The following is a 19,274-nucleotide window of genomic DNA, read 5'->3' as shown; positions in this document are numbered from 1 at the left end:
TTCTTTTGCTTTGCTCCCCTGCAGTTAAAAACTCAATTTGCCAGTGGCAAGAGGGCAAGTGCATTTTTTTGAAAGCCTGCTCATTCAGTACTAGACCTTCATGCTTATAAATTATTGGATCATCTCATCATTCACAATTCCCCAGCAATTGTTCTATATTCTGAGGGCTTAATCTGTAGGGGGAACAGTCTGGAACACTTCTTTTAAGACTTGACAGGCAGAGCAGCAGGGGTGTTCTGCTCCAGTCCCTCCCATCCAGGCAGACTGCTGTGAAGTAAGGGGGGGGGGGGGGGAGGAACCTGGAGTAGGAAGAGAAAAAAAAAAATCAGCCACTTTGTTCCCCCCTCCTATTCCCTAAAGAACAGGAGGGGAGGGAGTGATCCTAAAGTAAAGCAAAGAACAGACACAAAAAAATTGAATCAGCACAAGTTTGAAACTTGTGAGCAGCAGTGCCAATTGTCAAGGCTTCAACCCAGGCTTTGACAAATGCACTACTGCTCACACGTTGCAAACGTGCGCTAAATTAATTCAATTCCTTTTTCTGTCTGTTTCCTTGGCTCAATTTATGGTGGAATGACCCAGAACAGTGTTTTGCTACCTTTTTTCCTGGGACACAAGGAAGCAGAGTAGAGCTGGAAGCATAAATCAGTTCTGGCTCCCCTATGGAATCAGAACAGAGCCAATAGCAGCACAGATTATTTCCACACACCCCAGTCCCGGGAGGAAGCAGAGCATAGAATGTCGGAGCTGCTTACCCGGAAATTGAGGTACCACATGGCCTTGATTTTTGTAAGAATTTCCAACACAACTGAGGAGTCTGTGAGGGAGAACAGCCAAAAGAGAAATTACTACTTACCTGATAAGTTCCTTTTCTTTAATGAGGACAGGTGGATCCCAAACCAGTGTGGTTATGCACCTCTACCAGCAGGTGGAAACAGAGCAAAGCTAACATCACGAGATATATATATATATATCCCTGCAGTGACATCAGCCCGCCACTATTCTTTGCAATAGCCAACTAACAAAACTTGATTATTAACAGATAACCATTCCAGCACTCAGCAACAGAATAACAGAACTCAGACAGACTAGTATTATTACACTCTTTAAGGACTAGAATAACACTTACCAGTAACTCCTAAAACACGCAGCCACGCAGGAGGACAGTAGCACAACCATCCGGCAGCCAAGTTTGAGAAGGTGAATCCACCTGTCCTTATTAAAGAAAAGGAAATTATAAGGTAAGTAGTAATTTCTCCTTTCTTAGCATACAGACAGGTGGATCCAGAACCAGTGGGATGTACCAAAGCTACTCCTGAACAGGGTGGGAGAATGCCCACGGTCCGATCAACACTGCACATGTAAAGGCTGTGTCCTCCCGGGCCTGCACATCTAGGTAGTAATGCCTGGAAAAGGTGTGTAAGGAAGACGATGTCACAACTCGGCAAGTGTCGATGGGAGATAACAATCTAACCTCCACACATGACTCTGCCTGAGTCCTAACCTGACTAGGCAATGGCTCAGCATCCACATACATGGCTGTGACTACTTCCTTAATCCAGCAGACTATCATAGCCCACAAAGCTGGCTCACCCTATTCCCCCTGTGAAGAACAAATAGGTGATCCGTCTTCCTGAGAAGTTTAGAAACCTCCAAATACCTCAAAATATGCCTCTTGACATCCAAGGGCCATAACAGGTGATATTCCTCCACATCTCTTTCCCTGTCCAGAGACGGCAGGGAAATTGACCGATTCAAGTAAAAATCCGAGACTGCTTTTGGCAAAAATGAAGAAAAAGTACTCAACTGAATTGCTCCCATAGTCACCCCTAGGAAGGGCTCCCAGCAAGACAAGGCCTGCAATTCGAAAACCCTATGCACCGAACAAATTGTCACGAGAAACACCGTTTTCAAGTCAGTAACCTCAAGGAAACGCTACACATTGGTCGAAAGTGGGGCCCGCCAAAAATCTAAAACTAGATTAAGACTCCACAAAGGCACCAGCATTCGCAAGGGAGGACGAAGATGCTTCATTCCTTTTAAGAAACGGACCACATCTGGATGAGCTTACAAGAGTCCACCATTCACCTGACCTCAAAAACAGGTAAGAGCCACCACCTGTACCTTTAATGAATTAAGGGCCAACCCTTTATTCAATCCATCCTGCAAAAATTCCAAAATGAGCAGGATCTTAACCAAACGCGGATGAACCCCTCGATTTTCCCACCAAGCCTCAAACACTTGCCAAACCCACACATAGGCTAAGGAAGTGTAGAACTTTCTCAATCATAGCAAGGTGGCAATCACTGCAGCACAGTATCCACGTTTCAGCAACCAAGTCCTCTCAAGGGCCATACCGTAAAACAAAATCAAGTCGGATCTTCATGAAGAACAGGCCCCTGTCAAAGCAGATTCCTCTGAGCCGAAACCAAAGGGGAGAGTCCACCAGAAGCTTTTACAAATCTGCATACCACAGTCTTCTGGGCCAATCTGTTGCCATCAATCCCGTGTGACTCTTGATCCTCCGAATCATTCTGTCTAACATGGGCCATGGGGGAAGGCATACAGTAGCCTGCCCTCCGGCCAAGCCTGCATGAGGGCATCAATGCCCGAGGACTTTTGATCTCTCCTGCAACTGAAGAAGCGAGGAACCTTTGCAGTGTGAGAAGTCACCAGCAGGTCCAGAAACGGAAGGCCAGCGATCCACTGCGAGCTAGAACACCTCATCTGACAATTCCCATTCTCCTGGATCCAGACTCTGTCTGCTGAGAAAGTCAGCTCTTACAAGCCTTCCCTTAACTTTCAAAACCATCCATTTTCTACCAGTCAGGACTCCACTTACCTGACTAGGCGCCCCACCTAGTTTAGGCTTGATATTTTGCATCTGTTTCTTTGTTTTGTTATTTAGTTTATTCAGTTTTGCTGTCCTTTGCCTCCGGCTAACTTAGCCCCCCAAGTTACTACCTCCTTGTTATATGTAACTTTCGCCTCTTGTTAAATGGTTGATTAAGTTCTACCCCTTGCTACATGTAAACCGATTTGATTTGAATTTATTCATGAAGGTCGGTATAGAAAAGTGTTAAATAAATAAATAAATAAATAAATAAATAAATAGTCTTTTCCCGTGAAGTGCAAGACTGATATCTCCTGAAGATGCACTTCCACCCATTCCATAAGTTGGGCTATTTCCTGTGACACCTGCTGGCTCTTAGTGGCGATTGATGTAAACCACTGTCGTCGCATTGTCCGACATTATCCGGACCACTCAACCCTGCAATTGGTCGCTGAATCGCAAGCATGCCAACTGGAAGGCATGGGTTTCCAACCAACTGATGTCCAGAGAGAGTGAGACTTCTGTATTCCAGCACCCTTGCACTGTCAGCTTTTGACAATGAGCTCCCCAACCCTGGAGGCTTGCATCTATAGTGACTACGAGCCAGTCCAGTAACCTTAGGGAAACTCTCTTTCTTAGATGATCCGTTTGCAACCACCACTGCAAGTGTATGCAGATCTCCATTGGTAGGTGGAGCTGAATCAAATAGTCCTGAGACTGTGGGCTCCAATGAGACAGCAGAGTGCGCTGAAGAGGACACATATGCGCCCTCGCTCATAGCACCACCTCCAGGGTCAACGTCATCAATCCGAGGACCTGTAGATAAGACCACCCTGTTGGACGTATCATGTTTGACAATAGGCACACCTGCATCATCAGCTTCTGAATACGGCCCTCCGGCAGGAACACCCTGCCCTACTTTGTGTCGAACTGAACACTAAGATACTCCAATGACTGTGATCGCTGAAGATTGCTCTTGGCCAGCTTCACCACCCAACCTAGGTCCTGCAACAAGGAGATCACCTTACATGAGACCCAAAGACTCTCTTCCAGACTCTTGGCCCAAATCAGCCAGTCATCTAAGTACAGATGCACCAGAATCCCATCCTTTCTCAGCATTGCTACCACCACCTTGGCAGTAGCCAAACCAAAAGGTAGTGCTCAAAACTGAAAATGCTGCCCCAAAACTGTGAACCGCAGAAATCATTGGTGCTCTAGCCGGATGGAAATATGAAGGTATGCCTCAGACAAGTCCAGAGATGTCAGAAACTCCCCCAACTGTACTGCCATTTTCACTAAGTGCAAGGTTTCCATACGAAAATGAGCCACACGCAAATATCAGTTGACCTGCTTGTGCCCAAAAAAGAGCTAAAGGAGCCCTCCTTCTTGGGCACAACGAAATAAATGGAATATCGGCCCACATTTTCTTGAGACGTGGGCACTTGAACCTCAGCCCACAGGCTGAGGAGTCTTGACAACGTACACTCCACTGCTTGTCTCTTCTGCAGAGAGTTGCGGGGAGACAACATAAAAACATCCCGAGGAACACTGTGAAACTCCAGCACTTAGCCATCTCATTACTTCCAGAACCCACTGGTTTGACATGATCTTGACCCAAGAGAGAGGCGACCCCCTATCTCCTAATCCTGGGGTGAGTCAGCACACTTTCATTGGAGACTCAGGGGTCTCCACTACCCTAGCCTGTGCCCCGTCTGGGCTGCCTGGGACGAAAGGACTGAGACGTATCCAAAGGTCAAGACCTCTACAAGACCGCTCTGTTATAGTTATGAGGTATTGGAGTGGATTCTTGGGTACTGCTGTGATGGCCACTCCCATGGGGAGGAGCCCTGTGAGGAACTGCAGTACCAGGCTAGACTCTTTGCATGCAAACACAGAGAAGTAGTTTTATTGTTCAGCACGGTGGCATTGCCCGGGAAGCGGACAGCAGTGGAAGGTAGCCCCATTAGTAGTAGTCCAGGGATCCTCAGCAGAGAGGACCCATCTCACTCTAGAGTTGGTGGAGACAGCGCGATGAACAGGATTTAGAGCGCTGAAGCTGTAGGTGAGATAGACTGATAGGTTAGTGCTCACTGAAGCAGAAGCTGTAAATTTGGAATTCCTGGCAGGCAGAAGTTGTAGAGTGGCAGGCATCAAGTTAGGGAGAGCAGGCCCTCGAAGAGAGAGTACCTGGTATCCCAGGATAGGCACCTGAAAGAAAGTATAAGGGCCCCCGAGGAGCGGGTACCCAGGTTAGAGTTGAATTACCCCGAAGGGTGGAGAGAGCTTCCTGCGGCAGCTAGGAAGCGGCAGAGCAGCTTAGACCGGAGCTATTCCAATCCTTGCTAACTCGATTTGTTAGCAAAGGGCAGGCTAAATACCAGGATGTGCTGACGTCACTCGGAGGGGACACCCCTGAGGTTCCCGCCATGACGTGGATAAAGACGTGAGTGGTGTGGGCGTGTGCACCCTAGGAAGCCCTCAGGAGAAACATGGCGAACACTGTCGCCGTTGCCGATCCGGGGACACCGGGGAGAGCGGCATGAAGAGGCGATGGCAGCCAACCTCCCAAGCCTTGAGGAGAGAGAAGGAAGAAAGGTGAGGCGCAAAGGTCGAAGCCGTCTGAGACCAACGGATGCAACACACTCCTCTGTAGGGTAGAAATCATCTGCCCCCCCCCCCCTAGTATGACCTCTCATGCTGGAGGAGTGTGGTAACTGTTTCTTATCCTCTGGTAACCTAAGAACCTGGGACACACCTTACTTATTGGCTATTTTCTCCAGCTTGCTCCCAAACAAGAGTGAGCCTTTAAAGGGCAACTTCATAAGGTTAGACTTCGAGGTTGTATCGGCCAACTAATTTCTCAGCCACAGCTGATGCCTGGCCACTATTACCAAAGAAACCTCTCTGGCCGAAGTGCGGACCAAATGGCAGCTGCTAGTTCTATCACTGCCCTAGAATTCACACCAGATTCATTGACCTCCTGAGTGTAAAGTAAACAAGAGCGAGCCACCAGGGAGCAACAAGAAGCTATCTGCTCAAACACTTGACGAATTACACTGGCTGCCCATAGAACAAAGAGTGCAATATAAAACACTTTGCACAATTCACAAACTGATCAACGAAGAAAAAGCAGACTGGTTAAACACAGAGCTACACCTCCCACAGAGAAATCTTAGATCAGCTAATAAAGCTCTACTAACCATCCCCTCGGTCAAGACAGCAAAACTGACCCAAGTTAGAGAGCGAGCCCTATCATTAGTCGGACCAGCATTATGGAACTCATTACCACTCGAAACAAAATTACAGAGAGATTTAAAACTCTTTAAAAAAAAGTTTAAAAACATGGCTTTTCAAAAAAGCATTTTACAGTGAGAATGGAGAATATGAAGTATAAATGAACAAGCAAAAGAACATCTACACACAGCAAAAGTCACCTAGTAGCGTACTTGTATATTTTATTATTTTTACTCATTATTATAGACTAATTTAAGAGATCTGCAATATAAAGTACAATTCTTGTATGGTTTTTCCTATTAATCATATAAAAGGTGTCACGATCATGCCCCTCCGCTCAGCACTCTGTGTTGGCTCTGCTGGGCTTCAAGGATCCCTCTCCGCTCCTATACCACTTCCTGTCCAATCGCACAGCTCCTGCACACCGCTGCTATGGACTCCTCCAAGCTTCTAGTCAGAGTGCCAGGCCTAGTCCTGGCACTCCCAAACAGTACACAGAAAAAGGTCTTTATCACAAAAGGGTTTAATGTGGTCCTGTAGCCTCACAGGCTGCAGCCCATATAGTAATGCCTGGTTGTCTTAGCCTGCCTAAGCCTAAACGCTTAGGTTCGCCTGAACCAGCCAGAATTAAACAGCATTCAAAACAGCAATTCCTTTCCAACCTTTCTCAACCCTCCTTGTACAAACACAGTGTTTGCCTTTCCCCCAACCTCCTGGTTATTCCACCTCCATAGAGGAACAGCTGGAGCTTTCCTCTCCCCAGCTTACCTCCATCTCCTCCTCCCCTGACTCTGAGTAGCTGGGCTTTTGTGGCCAGTTCCACCACACTGGCACACCCTCTTCCTCTGCTTCCATGGACTCTGCTGAGTCATAGGCATCAGTCCCTATTTCCTCCACCTGTTCCTGTTCACTCTCCAGCCAGGGATCAGGTGCCGGTTCAGGGAACCAGGGAACTGTAGCTCGCGCCGCCCTCCTGCTCGCCCTCTGGTGTCTAGGTTTGGCATTAGCTGTGACTATATTCCTATGTCCTAGCCTTTTCTGCCCCGGGCCAGGTTGTACTGCATCACAAAGGACAAGATCCAGATCATGCATCATATACCTTATACAGTGATACCTCGGTTCTCGAACGCCTTGACTTTCGACCAAATCGGTATTCGACCAGGAGATTCGAGATACTTTTGTCTTGGAATCCGAACAAATATTTGGAACTCGAACTTCCGAGATGAGCCGAGTTGAGCCGAATGGCGTTCATTCGGCCCAGCGCGCCTTGCTTGCGTCATCAGTGTGAGTGCAGAGAGAGAGTCACGCTTTGTGGAGAGAGTCACGCTTTACACTGAATTTAACCCTTAGACATGGGTCCAAAGAAAGCCAGAAGTGGTAATGCAGACAAAGGTAAGCGGAAAGCTGTGAGAACAACTATTGAGCTGAAGAAAGAAATCATTGCCAAATATGAACAGGGCACACGTGTTTCGGATCTGTCTGCTGAGTATGGCGTGCCAAAATCAACCATCTCTACTTTCCTTAAGAATAAAGCTGTTATAAAGGCTGCCAATGTTTTATTTCTTGTTGAGACTCATGTTTTTCTACATATTATATACAAATTAGGCCAGTAAATAGGCATTTTCTGGGGCTTGGAACGAATTAATCCAGTTTCCATTATTTCCTATTGGGTTTCATTGCTTCGGTTCTCGAACAATTTGGTTCTCGACCGTCCTCCTGGAACGAATTATGTTCGAGAACCGAGGTATCACTGTATTATGAAAGCATGTTACCGATAAATGTTTTGGCACTTTGTTAGTAAGATTTTAACCAAATATAAATTTACGTGCCTCTCTGTAAACCGTTGTGATGGTGCATTACTAAACGACAGTATAGAAAAGATTTTAAATAAATAAACATTGCCATTGCTTCAAAAGCCTGCTTAAGAATAGCCTCGATTCTCCTGTCCTGTGCATCCTTCAAGGCTGCTCCCCTTCTGTGGGGATAGTCACCCACTTGGTAATGGCACACACAAGTGCATCCACCTTTGGAAAGTACAATTGCTCTCTTGCAGCTGGATCCAGGAGGTACAGTTCTTCCAAGGCTCATCCCCCTTTGAAATTAGCTTCCGGGGTGCCCCATTCAAGATCAATCAATTCTTGAATGGCCTCCATAATAGTGAAGAAACAAGAGGCTTTACGCAAACAAATTAAAATAGGATCTTTCTTTGGCTCAGACATGGATTCAGCCCCAGTACTCCCAGCATTTTCAATTTTGGGGAAATCAGAGCCAGTAACTCATCTCTATGAAAGAAATGCAACATAGTTCTATACGGCTCCAATCCCAGGGAGTAAGGATTGGCTTTGTCATCCGTGCCATCTGGGTCCCTATCGGGAAGACCTGCAGCAGATCTGGGTATACTCCAACGCTTACCCGCAGCACCATGCGTACAGGAATCCGCAGCCTGCGATCCTGACTTGATAAGATTGTCCGGGGCCAAGGACTGCGCCTGAAGAAAAGGCTGCAGGCCTTGAAAAAATTCTACCCAAGAAAAAGCAAAGGGATCCATGCCAAAACCAGGGGGCATCAGACCTACACCCATTGAACTACCTTCCTCCACTGACAAACCAGTTAGGGGAGCCCCAAAATCTGGCGACACCTCTGGCAGTTCTTTTTCCATTCCCACACCAGGCTGAGAAAAACCAGTCTTAGAAAATCAGATGGAGGCAATTCTCCCTGAGCCTCCAAACAGCACTGGCACAAGTTAGAGGGAACGCCAGGCTGGGATGCCCGAATATAACAAGCAACACATAGGGCAAGGCGCTTAGGCTTCTTTGCTATGGGCTCCATTAGTTTGGCAATACGTCCCCCACCAGGCGGCTGACAAGAGGATGCCCAGCTGAGTTGCCCTGCAAATATTAGGCACCCAAAATTTAGGCGCTCAACACTGTGCCTTGATAAGTGCACAAACTGAGCTCCCAACAGGATGCTTTCGATAGTGAGTGAAAATAAGTGCATGCGTGTGTGAGCGCACACAACTGAGTGCTCTAGCAGGCACTCCTATGCGCCCAACTAGTTGCAAAATCAGGCGCACAGCATGAACTGACACAACTAAAGAGAGCATCTTATGCACAGGAAAATGCACAAAAATGCCGCCTCAGCAAACCAGCCAAGCCTGAGAGTGGGGCCTAGCCAAAACTGCTTCTCAATCAGCCAAGCTGCCCAAATTCCCAGCTCCCCCAGAGGCAGAGACAAACATCGGATTGGTCCGCTGAGCACGGATACTTGAGGGAAGAGGAATCCATACCAAACTCCCCTTCTCTCTCTTTGTTGTTTTTTTAAATTACTCTTTACCTGAGTTCAGCCTGTTCCGGCTGAGTACAAGGTTAGCCTCCGGCTCTGGGGGGAGAGGGTAAGGACCTTCACAGCTGCGCTCAGCTTCCTGCATCCGTTTGCCCTTCAGCTGTTTTTTTTTTTTCAGCTTACATCAATGCTGGCTGAAAAACCATCTACCGGACCACGGCACTCATCTGAGGGAGGGATCCAAAGTTATCACCTCAGGAATTCTCAACTGAGGGAGGGACCATAAGGTATCACCACAGGAGAGCGGGGTGAATAAATCTCCTTCATCTCTTCTCCTTTGAAAATTTTTTAAGCAAACCCCAATTCGGAGATTCACATTCACCATCTGCTGGAGACAGAGAATACTGGCAGGCTGATGTCACTGCAGCGATATATATACCGTGATGTCAGCTTTGCTCCACCTCCATCTGCTGGTAGATGTGCAAAACCCCACTGGTTGTGGATCCACTTGTCCATATGCTAAGAAAGCTGAAGACACACAGGTGAATGCCTGTTAGCCCCATTATATCTGCCACCTCTGATATGTTGGTTTACGGGCCCAACTAACTGCTTATTGTGCTGACATCCTGGGCCTCATTGTCTCTGCTCCTGGTCACCTTCCCTCCTGAGCAGATCAAAGAAGCTGTGGACTGTGTAGAGGTGAGGGGAGAAGAGTGAAGAGATTAAAAGAGCTGTGGATGAATGATGGGATTGGAGGGACTGATGTGTAAGACTATCAGAATTGGGGGTAGTCTGTGAGAGGTGATCGGAAGGTTGGGAAAAAAAGTGAATGAGGGGAGGTGACAGAAGGGAGTGAGTGAGAAGAGCATGCAGTGCTGTTCCCTTCCTTCCTCCCTTGAAGAGGTAAAGAGCAGTTTGTGCTTTTGAATTCTAACCCTCCCCCCCCCCAGCACAAAGAGGCTCTCACCCCCCAAGGTAAAGAAGAGCCAGCTAATTCTGGCTTGAAAAGGATGTCTATGCCTTACTGGGTAAACAGGGAGAAAAGATGAATTGCAGAAGAGGGTGATTTTCTAGGGGGAGGGGGACTCAAGGACTACCAGGGAATATGGATGAGATTTGGGGGCCTTATGACCATTGAGAGGGGAACAAGAACCATTGAGGGATTCATTGAGGGGATAGGGCTGGGAATGGAGGACTAGGATCCCTAGGACGAAGAGGAAGGTAGAGAGAGAAGGCACATTCTCTCTGCCCTTCTCCTCCTCCTCACTGAATCCCTTTTTAAATATCAGGGTTACATTGGCCATCTTCCAATCTTCACTACATCAGATGATTTTAATGATAGATTACAAATTATTTGAAATAGGTCTGAAATTTCATTTTTGAGTTCCTTCAGAACTCTGGGGTGTATACCATCTGGTCCAGGTGATTTACTACTCTTCAGTTTGTCAATCAGGTGTACCAGATCTTCCAAGTTCACCGTGATTTGGTTCAGTTGATCTGAACCATCACCCATGAAAACCTTCTCCGGAATGGGTATCTCCCCAACATCCTCTTCAGTAAACACTGAAGCAAAGAAATCATTTAATCTTTCCATGATGGCCTTATCTTCTCTAAGTACCCCTTTAACCCCTTGATCATCCAATGGTCCAACTGACTCCTTTGCAGACTTTCTGCTTCAGATATATCTTTAAAAGTTTTTATTGTGAATTTTTGTCTCTATGGCCAATTTCTTTGCAAATTCTCTCTTAGCCTGTCTTATCAAGGTCTTACATTTAACTTGCCAATGCTTATGCTTTATCCTATTTTCTTCTGATGGATCCTTCTTCCAATTTTGGAATGAAGATCTTTTGCCTAAAATAGCCTCTTTCACCTCACCTTTTAACCCTGCCGATAATGGTTTTGACTTCCTTCCACTTTTCTTAATGTGTGGAATACATCTGGACTGTGCTTCTAGGATGGTATTTTTTAACAATGTCCATGCCTGTTGCACATTTTTTACCTTTGTAGATGCACCTTTTAGTTATTTTTCTAACTATTCTTCATATTTATCAAAGTTTCCCTTTTGAAAGTTTAGCACAAGAGCCATGGATTTACTTACTGTTCCCCTTCCAGTCATTAATTCAAATTTGATCATATTATGATCACTATTGCCAAGTGGCCCCACCACCATTACCTCTCTCACCAAATCCTGTTCTCCACTGAGAATTAGATCTAAAATTGCTCCCTCTCTTGGTGGTTCCTGAACCAATTGCTCCAAAACACTGTCTTTTATTCCATCCAGGAACGTTCTCTCTCTAGCATGTCCCGATGATACATTTACCCAGTCAATATTGGGGTAATTGAAATCTCCCATTATTACTGCACCACCAGTTTGGTTAACTTCCCTAATTTCTCTTAACATTTCACTGTCAGTCTCATCATTTTGGCCAGGTGGATGATAGTATACTCCTATCATTGTTCTCTTCCCCAACACAGAAGGCAATGCTACCCATAAAGATTCGATTATACATTTAGTCTCATGTAGGATCTTTATCCTGTTGGACTCTATGCCATCCCAGACATAAAGCGCCACCCCACCACCAAGATTCTCCTCTCTGTCACTGCAATATAATTTGTACCCCGGTATAGCACTGTCCCATTGGTTATCTTCCTTCCACCATGTTTCTGAGATGCCAATTAAGTCTCTGTCATCATTCACTACTATACATTCTAATTCTCCCATCTTAATTCTTAAACTTCTGGCATTAGCATACAAACATTTCAAAGTGTGTTTTTTGTTTACATTTACATTCTGCTTTTCAGTTGACAGGGATAAACTGGAATCTTTTAGCTCAGGTGATTTTTTAATTATAGGCTCTTGCACTATTTTTCTTATTATTGGACCCTCTCTGTTGTGATGCCCTAATTCTAATGCTTCATTAGTATCCTTTGAAGATACCTCCCTCAGAACCATGTGCTGTTGAGTGACTGTCGGCTTTCCCCTTTGTTCTAGTTTAAAAGCTGCTCTATCTCCTTTTTAAAAGGTTGGCACCAGCTTCCTAGTTCCATCCTGGTTAAGGTGGAGCCCATCCCTTCGGAAAATACCCTCCTTCCCCTAAAGGTTACCCAGTTCCTTACAAAACGGAATCCCTCTTCCTTGCACCATCGTCTCATCCATGCATTGAGACTCCAGAGCTCTGCCTGTCTCTGGGGACCTGCGCATGGAACAGGGAGCATTTCAGAGAATGCTACCCTGGAGGTTCTGGATTTCAGTTTTCTACCTAAGAGCCTAAATTTAGTTTCCAGAACCTCCCTCCCACATTTTCCTATGTCGTTGGGGCCCACATGTACCACTGCCTAAAATCCTATCTAGGTGACACGTGAGATCTGAAACCTTCACACCAGGTAGGGCATGTTACCAGGTGATTCTCATGCCCTCCAGCCACCCACAGCTGTCTATATTCCTAATAATCGAATCACCGGCTATGACGCCTGACCTAACCCTTTCCCTCCTGGGCAGTAGCCCTGGGAGATACATCCTCAGTCCGAGAGGAATACATTTTTCCAGCTAACTTACATGGGAAGTTCGGCAGCACAGCCATGCTGCTGAATATTTATTTATTTAGATTTTTTTTTTTTTTTTTTAATATTCTGCTTTTTGGCACTTCAAAGTGTCCATCAAAGCGGATTACATTCAGGTACTTTAGGTATTTCCCTATCCCCACAGGGTTTACAATCTAAGTTTGTACCTGAGGCAAAGGAGGGTAAAGGGACTTGCCCGAGGTCACAAGGAGTGACAGCAGAATTTGAATCCTGGTTTTCCTGGGTCATAGCCCACTGCTCTAACCACTAGGCTATCCCTCAGTGGCGGGGCTGGAGCATCACTGGGAAAAGGAAGAAGCATGTGCACATACGTGTGTCTGACAGAAAAAGTGTGCATTTGAGAGAGAGAGAGGGAGTTCATACCCAGACCTGGCCCTGCCCCCTCACACCAGGCCTTTCTGTCTCCCACTCCCACTCCCCTCCACAGTTCCCTAAATTAAGCCCTGCTTAATCTTATACTGTAGTGTGCTCATGAGAAGAAAAATCTTTATTTCTTTCCTTCACATTCTGATGTCGGTGCCCGGCATAAGGAGACTGCTCCTTCTCTGTGCCTTATACATCTGATTGGCTGCAAAAGACATGACGGTTACCTTAGGATCTCGGACACCTCTCCAGATGTTGCTGGCTTCAGTAACACCTTACTGCAACCTGCACCAACAAAAAAATAAAATAAGTACTTAGAAAGGGACAAACACCATTTAACTCAACAAGTAAAACTCTTTCAGCTGCTGGTATCAAGAATACTGAGGACAAGTGAGGGAGTTAGGCCCGACAAGCAGGCTTACCCAGATTAGTCTCTCACTCTCATCCTCCTGAAGCATCATCATCTCCTGACCTGAACCCTTGTATAATAGCTCTGTATTTTGTAATATTTATTCTCTCTTATTTTCTTATTTATATCGTTATATTTGACAGTTATTTATATTGTTACCTTTGACAGTTCCTGTTATTTATATTTTATCTGTTGCCTGATGCGCTATCCTTCCACCTCCACCCTCTCGTTGATCCAACCCCAATCCCCTGTTTTATGTATTTTCCAGCTTCTGTTAAGATGTGAACCGGCATGATGTACCCACTAATGCTGGTATAAAAAAGTTTTAAATAAATAAATAAGAGGGCTGGAAGTCACATACACTCTGGGTTAGCTACTGAATGGCCCCCAAGTTTAATCTTGGAGCAATCTTGGATTAGAAATAATCTCAGAATGGATTATAAACAATCTTAGAATGACCACTATTAACCAAATCAGAGATTACTGAAAACTCTTCAAACCCAGCCACTATTTATAAACGTTGTGGTGCTTATAGTATGCATAAATGAATGGAAACCTATCTCCCGGTATATATTAAAACATGGTGTAAAAAAAACTAAATAATCCAAGGGAGGATTTTTTTAAAAAACACGCCATCATATCAGTTCTATTTCATGCCTCCAACCCTATCCATAGTTTTAAAACAAATACACCAACTGGACTAACAGACAGAATGTGGAGCAATCCAACACATGGTACTGGTTTCATAATTAACATGGAAAATGGAGTAGGACAGCAGCTGAGAACCGTAAGGCCCCAGTTTGCTTCTTTTTGCAGTGGCATATAGACTACAGTTCATCTCAAACCTTGGGTCTTCCCATCTTTTCTTAGGGACTCAGTATGAGAACAGAGGAATTGTATCCCCTCTGCATCAACCTTAGGGACCACAGTGATTATACTACTAAATAAGAGCTGAAAATTTAACTTCCTCTTAAAATACTACCCCAGGGCTCCCTAGTATCACCTAGCATTGTTGTTGAATAATGCTTGCAAATGTGTCCCTCTTTGGAACTCTAAAGACACTGCCTCTATACTATACTCCCATGACCTGGAGAGGCTCAGAAGAACATACAACCTGGGATAAATTAAATTGCACTACTAGTGGGAATTGGATAAGGGCCGATTGAATGCAATAGGCGCACTTGGGTATGGCGAATATTTGATGAAGTGCAGCAGGCGCTTTGTAAGGCAATGGTGTACTGTGAAAGCACATACCTCGCACCATCTTCAGCCAGTCCACATTGAATGGTTTCAGCATTTCTGGATCTGTGATAACTCTGCCTGGCACTGTGCGTTCAAAGAAGGCCAAATCCTCAGGCGAAACATGAGAAAAAGGTAGCCTTTGCACCCCATACCTCTCACTGGTGAGAGGCACCTCCTGGGCACTGGCAGAGGAAGTACAGAAAAAGCATCTCCTTCCGAAGGGACCAGTATGCCAAAGCTTTGCCACTCTGTGGATGAGGTCCTTTGCCAATTCCTTCTTCCTGATCTCATGGAGTGTACTGTATGCTGCAGCACCGGCATACAGCGCCAAAGCTCTACCCTTGTAGCAGATTATCTGCCTTCTCAGTAAGATCCCGTGGCCCCAAACCAAACTGTGGTGGACGACCGAGGAGCCAACCATAGTTACCCTAAAATACACAATATAGGTTAGAACTGCAGCCCACACTCTTATCCGTATGCCTCTTAAAAGTCCTTAGTTCTCCAAAAAGCAAACTTAGGGAACCATGAATAAACCCTGCATGAAGACTGTGTGCTGAAATTCAGCACACACTTTCTTATTGCAGGTGCAAAAAAAATAATTTAACTCCTGATGCAGAAAGCCAATGGTATGCTAATGCATCAAGAGTTAAAAATGTGCACACAAACCCAAGTTAAAAAATGTGCACTCAGCACAGGCTGATCACACATTTTAACTTTGGTGGAGAGGCATTCTATCAGATAGCATTTATTCACACGAAATATTATTTATGCTTGTTTTGTTATATAAAATAGGATTTATGCACACAAAAATGTTTTCATTGAAGAACATTTATTTTGTGCACATAAATCAATCATATTTCTATGCAAAGCTTGTTTTCTGCACAGAAATTCCAACTATTGGTCCCAGCACCAGAACTCCTGCTTCTGCCCAAAGACTAATGCTAGTGCTGGAAACTTTACTCCTGCTCCAACAAGGAGTAAAATTTCCAGTTCTGCAAAAACCTGAGATAAGCCAGCACACCTGTCTGCATTGGGGGGGGGGGGGGGTAATAGCTAATACTTTCATTAGCATGGTATTTCCTTTCAAGGGTGCTAAGCAATATGAGTTTTACATGAACATTTTATGTGCACAAAACTCCTTGCTGCTGTGGGAGTAACAACTATAAATACAAAACCTGCTATATGAGGAAATTCATTGAGAAATCAAGTATACCTTCAGATCAAGTATACCTTCAGATCAAGTTACCTCATCAAGTTACCTAATGATTAATGAAGCCTCATAACGTTTGGGCTTACAGACACGATAGCTATTTCATTAATGGCATTGTATGAAGGTATACTTGATTTCTCAATGAATTTCCTCATATAGCAGGTTTTGTATTTATAGCGATTTCTTTTTTCAAGCTATATTATTTGGGTCTTACATTAAGCAGTATTTTGTGGGAGTAGCAACTGTACACAAAAAATGTGTGCACAACTACAGGTAAAACTATGCGCTCTGCTAAGCACAGGTTATTTCATCAGGCCCCTAAAGAGCCAATGGTATGGAACAGTAGTTCGTACTCCTGATGCGAAGTAAGGTGGGTTTACTTCTCACCACTAAACTGGTAATCAAGTCTTATCACCTAAGGAAAGAACTGCAGCTGTGACTCCCAAAACAGGACAATACAGCCTTTGGCAGCAAAGGTTAATTTTTTTTTTATCATAAAAAGATTTGAAACAAAAAGTTTGTCTTTGTAGTTTTTAGGTTACGCAAACCCAGAGTCTCATTGTTCTTGAAACAGCACTGCCTTTAAGGGAATATCTCCTGTTTTATCTAGCCAGATGACAATTTCCTTCTCTAGGTAGACCAGGAACTATACGGACTTCTAGATAAGACGATTAAACTCTCAGTTCCAGGATCATTTTACTTTATTTTTCAAGGAAGCCAGCTGCTCATTTGAAGGGTGCATGCACAGCAGAATCACAGCATTTGAAATATTGTTTTAGTGGCATCTAAATACGTGAATGTTCCGGCTCTCAAAAAAAAAAGAGTAGCCAGGAGCTACTTTTCTTTTTGGTTTATAACTTACTATAGGCTGCTGTGCCTTTAAGAGGTGTTATAGCTGCTGTCAGAGACTTGACACAAGAAAGACAAGCTAGCTGGGAGAAGTATTAAGTAAGGCACGTATTTGCAACAGAGAACGTTAAAAGGTCCACAGGCTATGCAAAGTTAGGCCAATAAAATATTTTTTGCTTGTTTGTTTGCTAACCTTTATTTCCGTGCATGCAGAGACTGAATAGGAGCAAAGGGCCCACAGAGAAGAGAGAGGTCTGAAGGTCAGCCGAACGTGCAGGGAGGGGGAGCTGTTTGCTAGCAGAATGCTACAACATAAAAGTAAATTCCAGAGCAAAAGCAATTCCACCAGGTAATTTCAGGAAAAGGGTCATCTGTTTCGGTAGTGGGAAAGGGAAACGTGCAACAACAGCAGGCGCCGCTGTTTCTGGGGGCGGGACGCATCGGTCGCTGGTAGCCTGCCGGGAGCGCGCGATGGGTTGGTGAGGGGTAGCAGGGGCGCGTGCAGGGGAGCGGTGGCTCTGTCACGGGAGAAAGTTCTGAGGCTGAATAAAAGCCGCAGCTAGGGAGGAAACGGCAGCCCTGAAAGCCGCGGGGCAGTGGCATTAGCAATGACACACACTGAAAACCGCGAAAGTCTGCCGCGGGCAGGAACGTGGGCAGCCCTCCATGGGTCCTAATGAGTTACGGCTCAAACGATGACATTGGCTTGGGCACCTTTTTGATTACATCAGCCTCTGCTTCCCCCTATTAGTACAGCCATATTAGTAGTTTTTAGATTACAACTTACCAAAACATTAAAAATGATTCTGTGTTTTCCAATTTTAAAAAGGGAGGCGTCATTAAAAAAAAAAGGGGGGGGGGGGCAAATCAGGGCTTTTCAAAGAAATCACTAACGAGAAAGTGTTCGTTAATTTTGGCACATATGATTTGCAGATTGTGATATGCAGCAGCAGTAGAGCTGGTTCCGAGCCTAGTATCTGCGAGATCATCACAAGTGTTTCATCAGCAGGGAGGTACCTAAAGTGCAACCGCTGTTAACTAAAATAAGCTGACCTTACTTCTGAGGAACTCTTCTCTAATGCTCCTGCCTCCTTAATCCTATGCCAATAAGAATAGGACTGCAGCTTCAAAAAGCCAAACTGACACACAGGCGGAAAAGATTGTCACCACAAGGAGTCTGCAGCTGCACGGATGCAGAGGGGAAATGTACTGCCACCAAGTTGCACTGAGAGGGTAGTTTGATATGGCCATGGGTGGGGGTCAGAGGAAGGAGAGGCAGGAAGGACGTGGCTATACTGGCATCACTACTCAAAGATTTAAAAGGGTCATTGGGAACAAACAGCAAGAGAGAGCGAGCATGAATAAAAGCACATTGAAAGATGGAGTGCTAAAAAGTGGCACCTTATAAGGATGCCTTAAAATGTGCTGTTGCTACTTAATGCTTTACAGAAATTTGTGTTTATATGAGTGCCTTGAAAATATTGCTAGAACGTGTTGTGCTGTTTGTATTCTTGTCTAATTCGTCCTGAATTGATTTTACTGAGCCTTGTGTTCTGAGCCTGTTGACACTAATTCGGGAAAAATGATTGCACATCCCTACTGGAGGGTGGCCAATGTAACCCCAATATTTAAAAAGGGCTCTAGGGGTAATCCAGGAAACTATAGACCAGAGAGCCTGACTTCAGGGCTGGGAAAAATAGTGGAAACTATTATAAAGATCAAAATTGGAGCATATAGAAAGACTTAGTATAATGGAACACAGTCAACATGGATTTAGCCAAGAGAAGTCTTGCCTCACAAATCTCCTACAAGTTTTTGAAGGGGGTGAATAAACATGTACATAAAGGTAAACAAGTAGATGTAATGTATTTGGATTTTCAGAAGGCGTCTGACAAAGTCCCTCATGAGTGACTTCTAAGAAAACTAAAAAGTCAGGGGAAAGGAGGCAATGTCCTGTCATAGATTTAAAACTAGTTAAAAGACAGGAAAGAGTAGGAAAAAGGTAAATAGTAGAGTGCCTCAGGGATCTATACTTGGACCAGTGCTTTTCAATATATTTATAAATAATCTGGAAAGGAATAAGAGTGAGGTAATCAAATTTGCAGATGACACAAAATTAGTCAGAGTGGTTAAATCACAAGCAGATTGTGACAAATTGCAGGAGGACTTTGTGAAATGGGAAGATTGGCCATCCAAATGGCAGATGAAATTTAATGTGGACAAGTGCAAGGTGATTCATAAGGGAAAAATAATCCGTGATGTAGTTACAC

The 19,274-nt window shown here is 44.8% G+C and overlaps 1 protein-coding gene across 4 annotated transcripts in view; it reads right to left on the bottom strand.

Moving 5' to 3' along the window:
- The window catches only part of D2HGDH (D-2-hydroxyglutarate dehydrogenase), a 91,308-nt gene extending 73,667 nt beyond the window's left edge, over nt 1-17,641 (bottom strand). For 2 of the 4 annotated variants that reach the window (XM_029616074.1, XM_029616076.1), the window contains exons 1-3: nt 17,198-17,641; nt 14,958-15,373; nt 13,522-13,579 (exon numbers count right to left, since the gene is read on the bottom strand). In XM_029616074.1, the coding sequence (XP_029471934.1) occupies nt 13,522-13,579; nt 14,958-15,366 (467 nt within the window). In that variant the 5' untranslated portion in view covers nt 15,367-15,373; nt 17,198-17,641. The remainder of the gene's footprint in view (nt 1-13,521; nt 13,580-14,957; nt 15,374-17,197) is intronic. The other 2 variants (XR_003858644.1, XM_029616077.1) reach the window with 2 other exon arrangements.
- Nucleotides 17,642-19,274: the final 1,633 nt, after the last annotated feature.

This window comes from Rhinatrema bivittatum, chromosome 9, assembly GCF_901001135.1.
Source record: "Rhinatrema bivittatum chromosome 9, aRhiBiv1.1, whole genome shotgun sequence".
Taxonomy (NCBI): domain Eukaryota; kingdom Metazoa; phylum Chordata; class Amphibia; order Gymnophiona; family Rhinatrematidae; genus Rhinatrema; species Rhinatrema bivittatum.
This window is presented reverse-complemented; position numbering and strand designations above follow the sequence as displayed.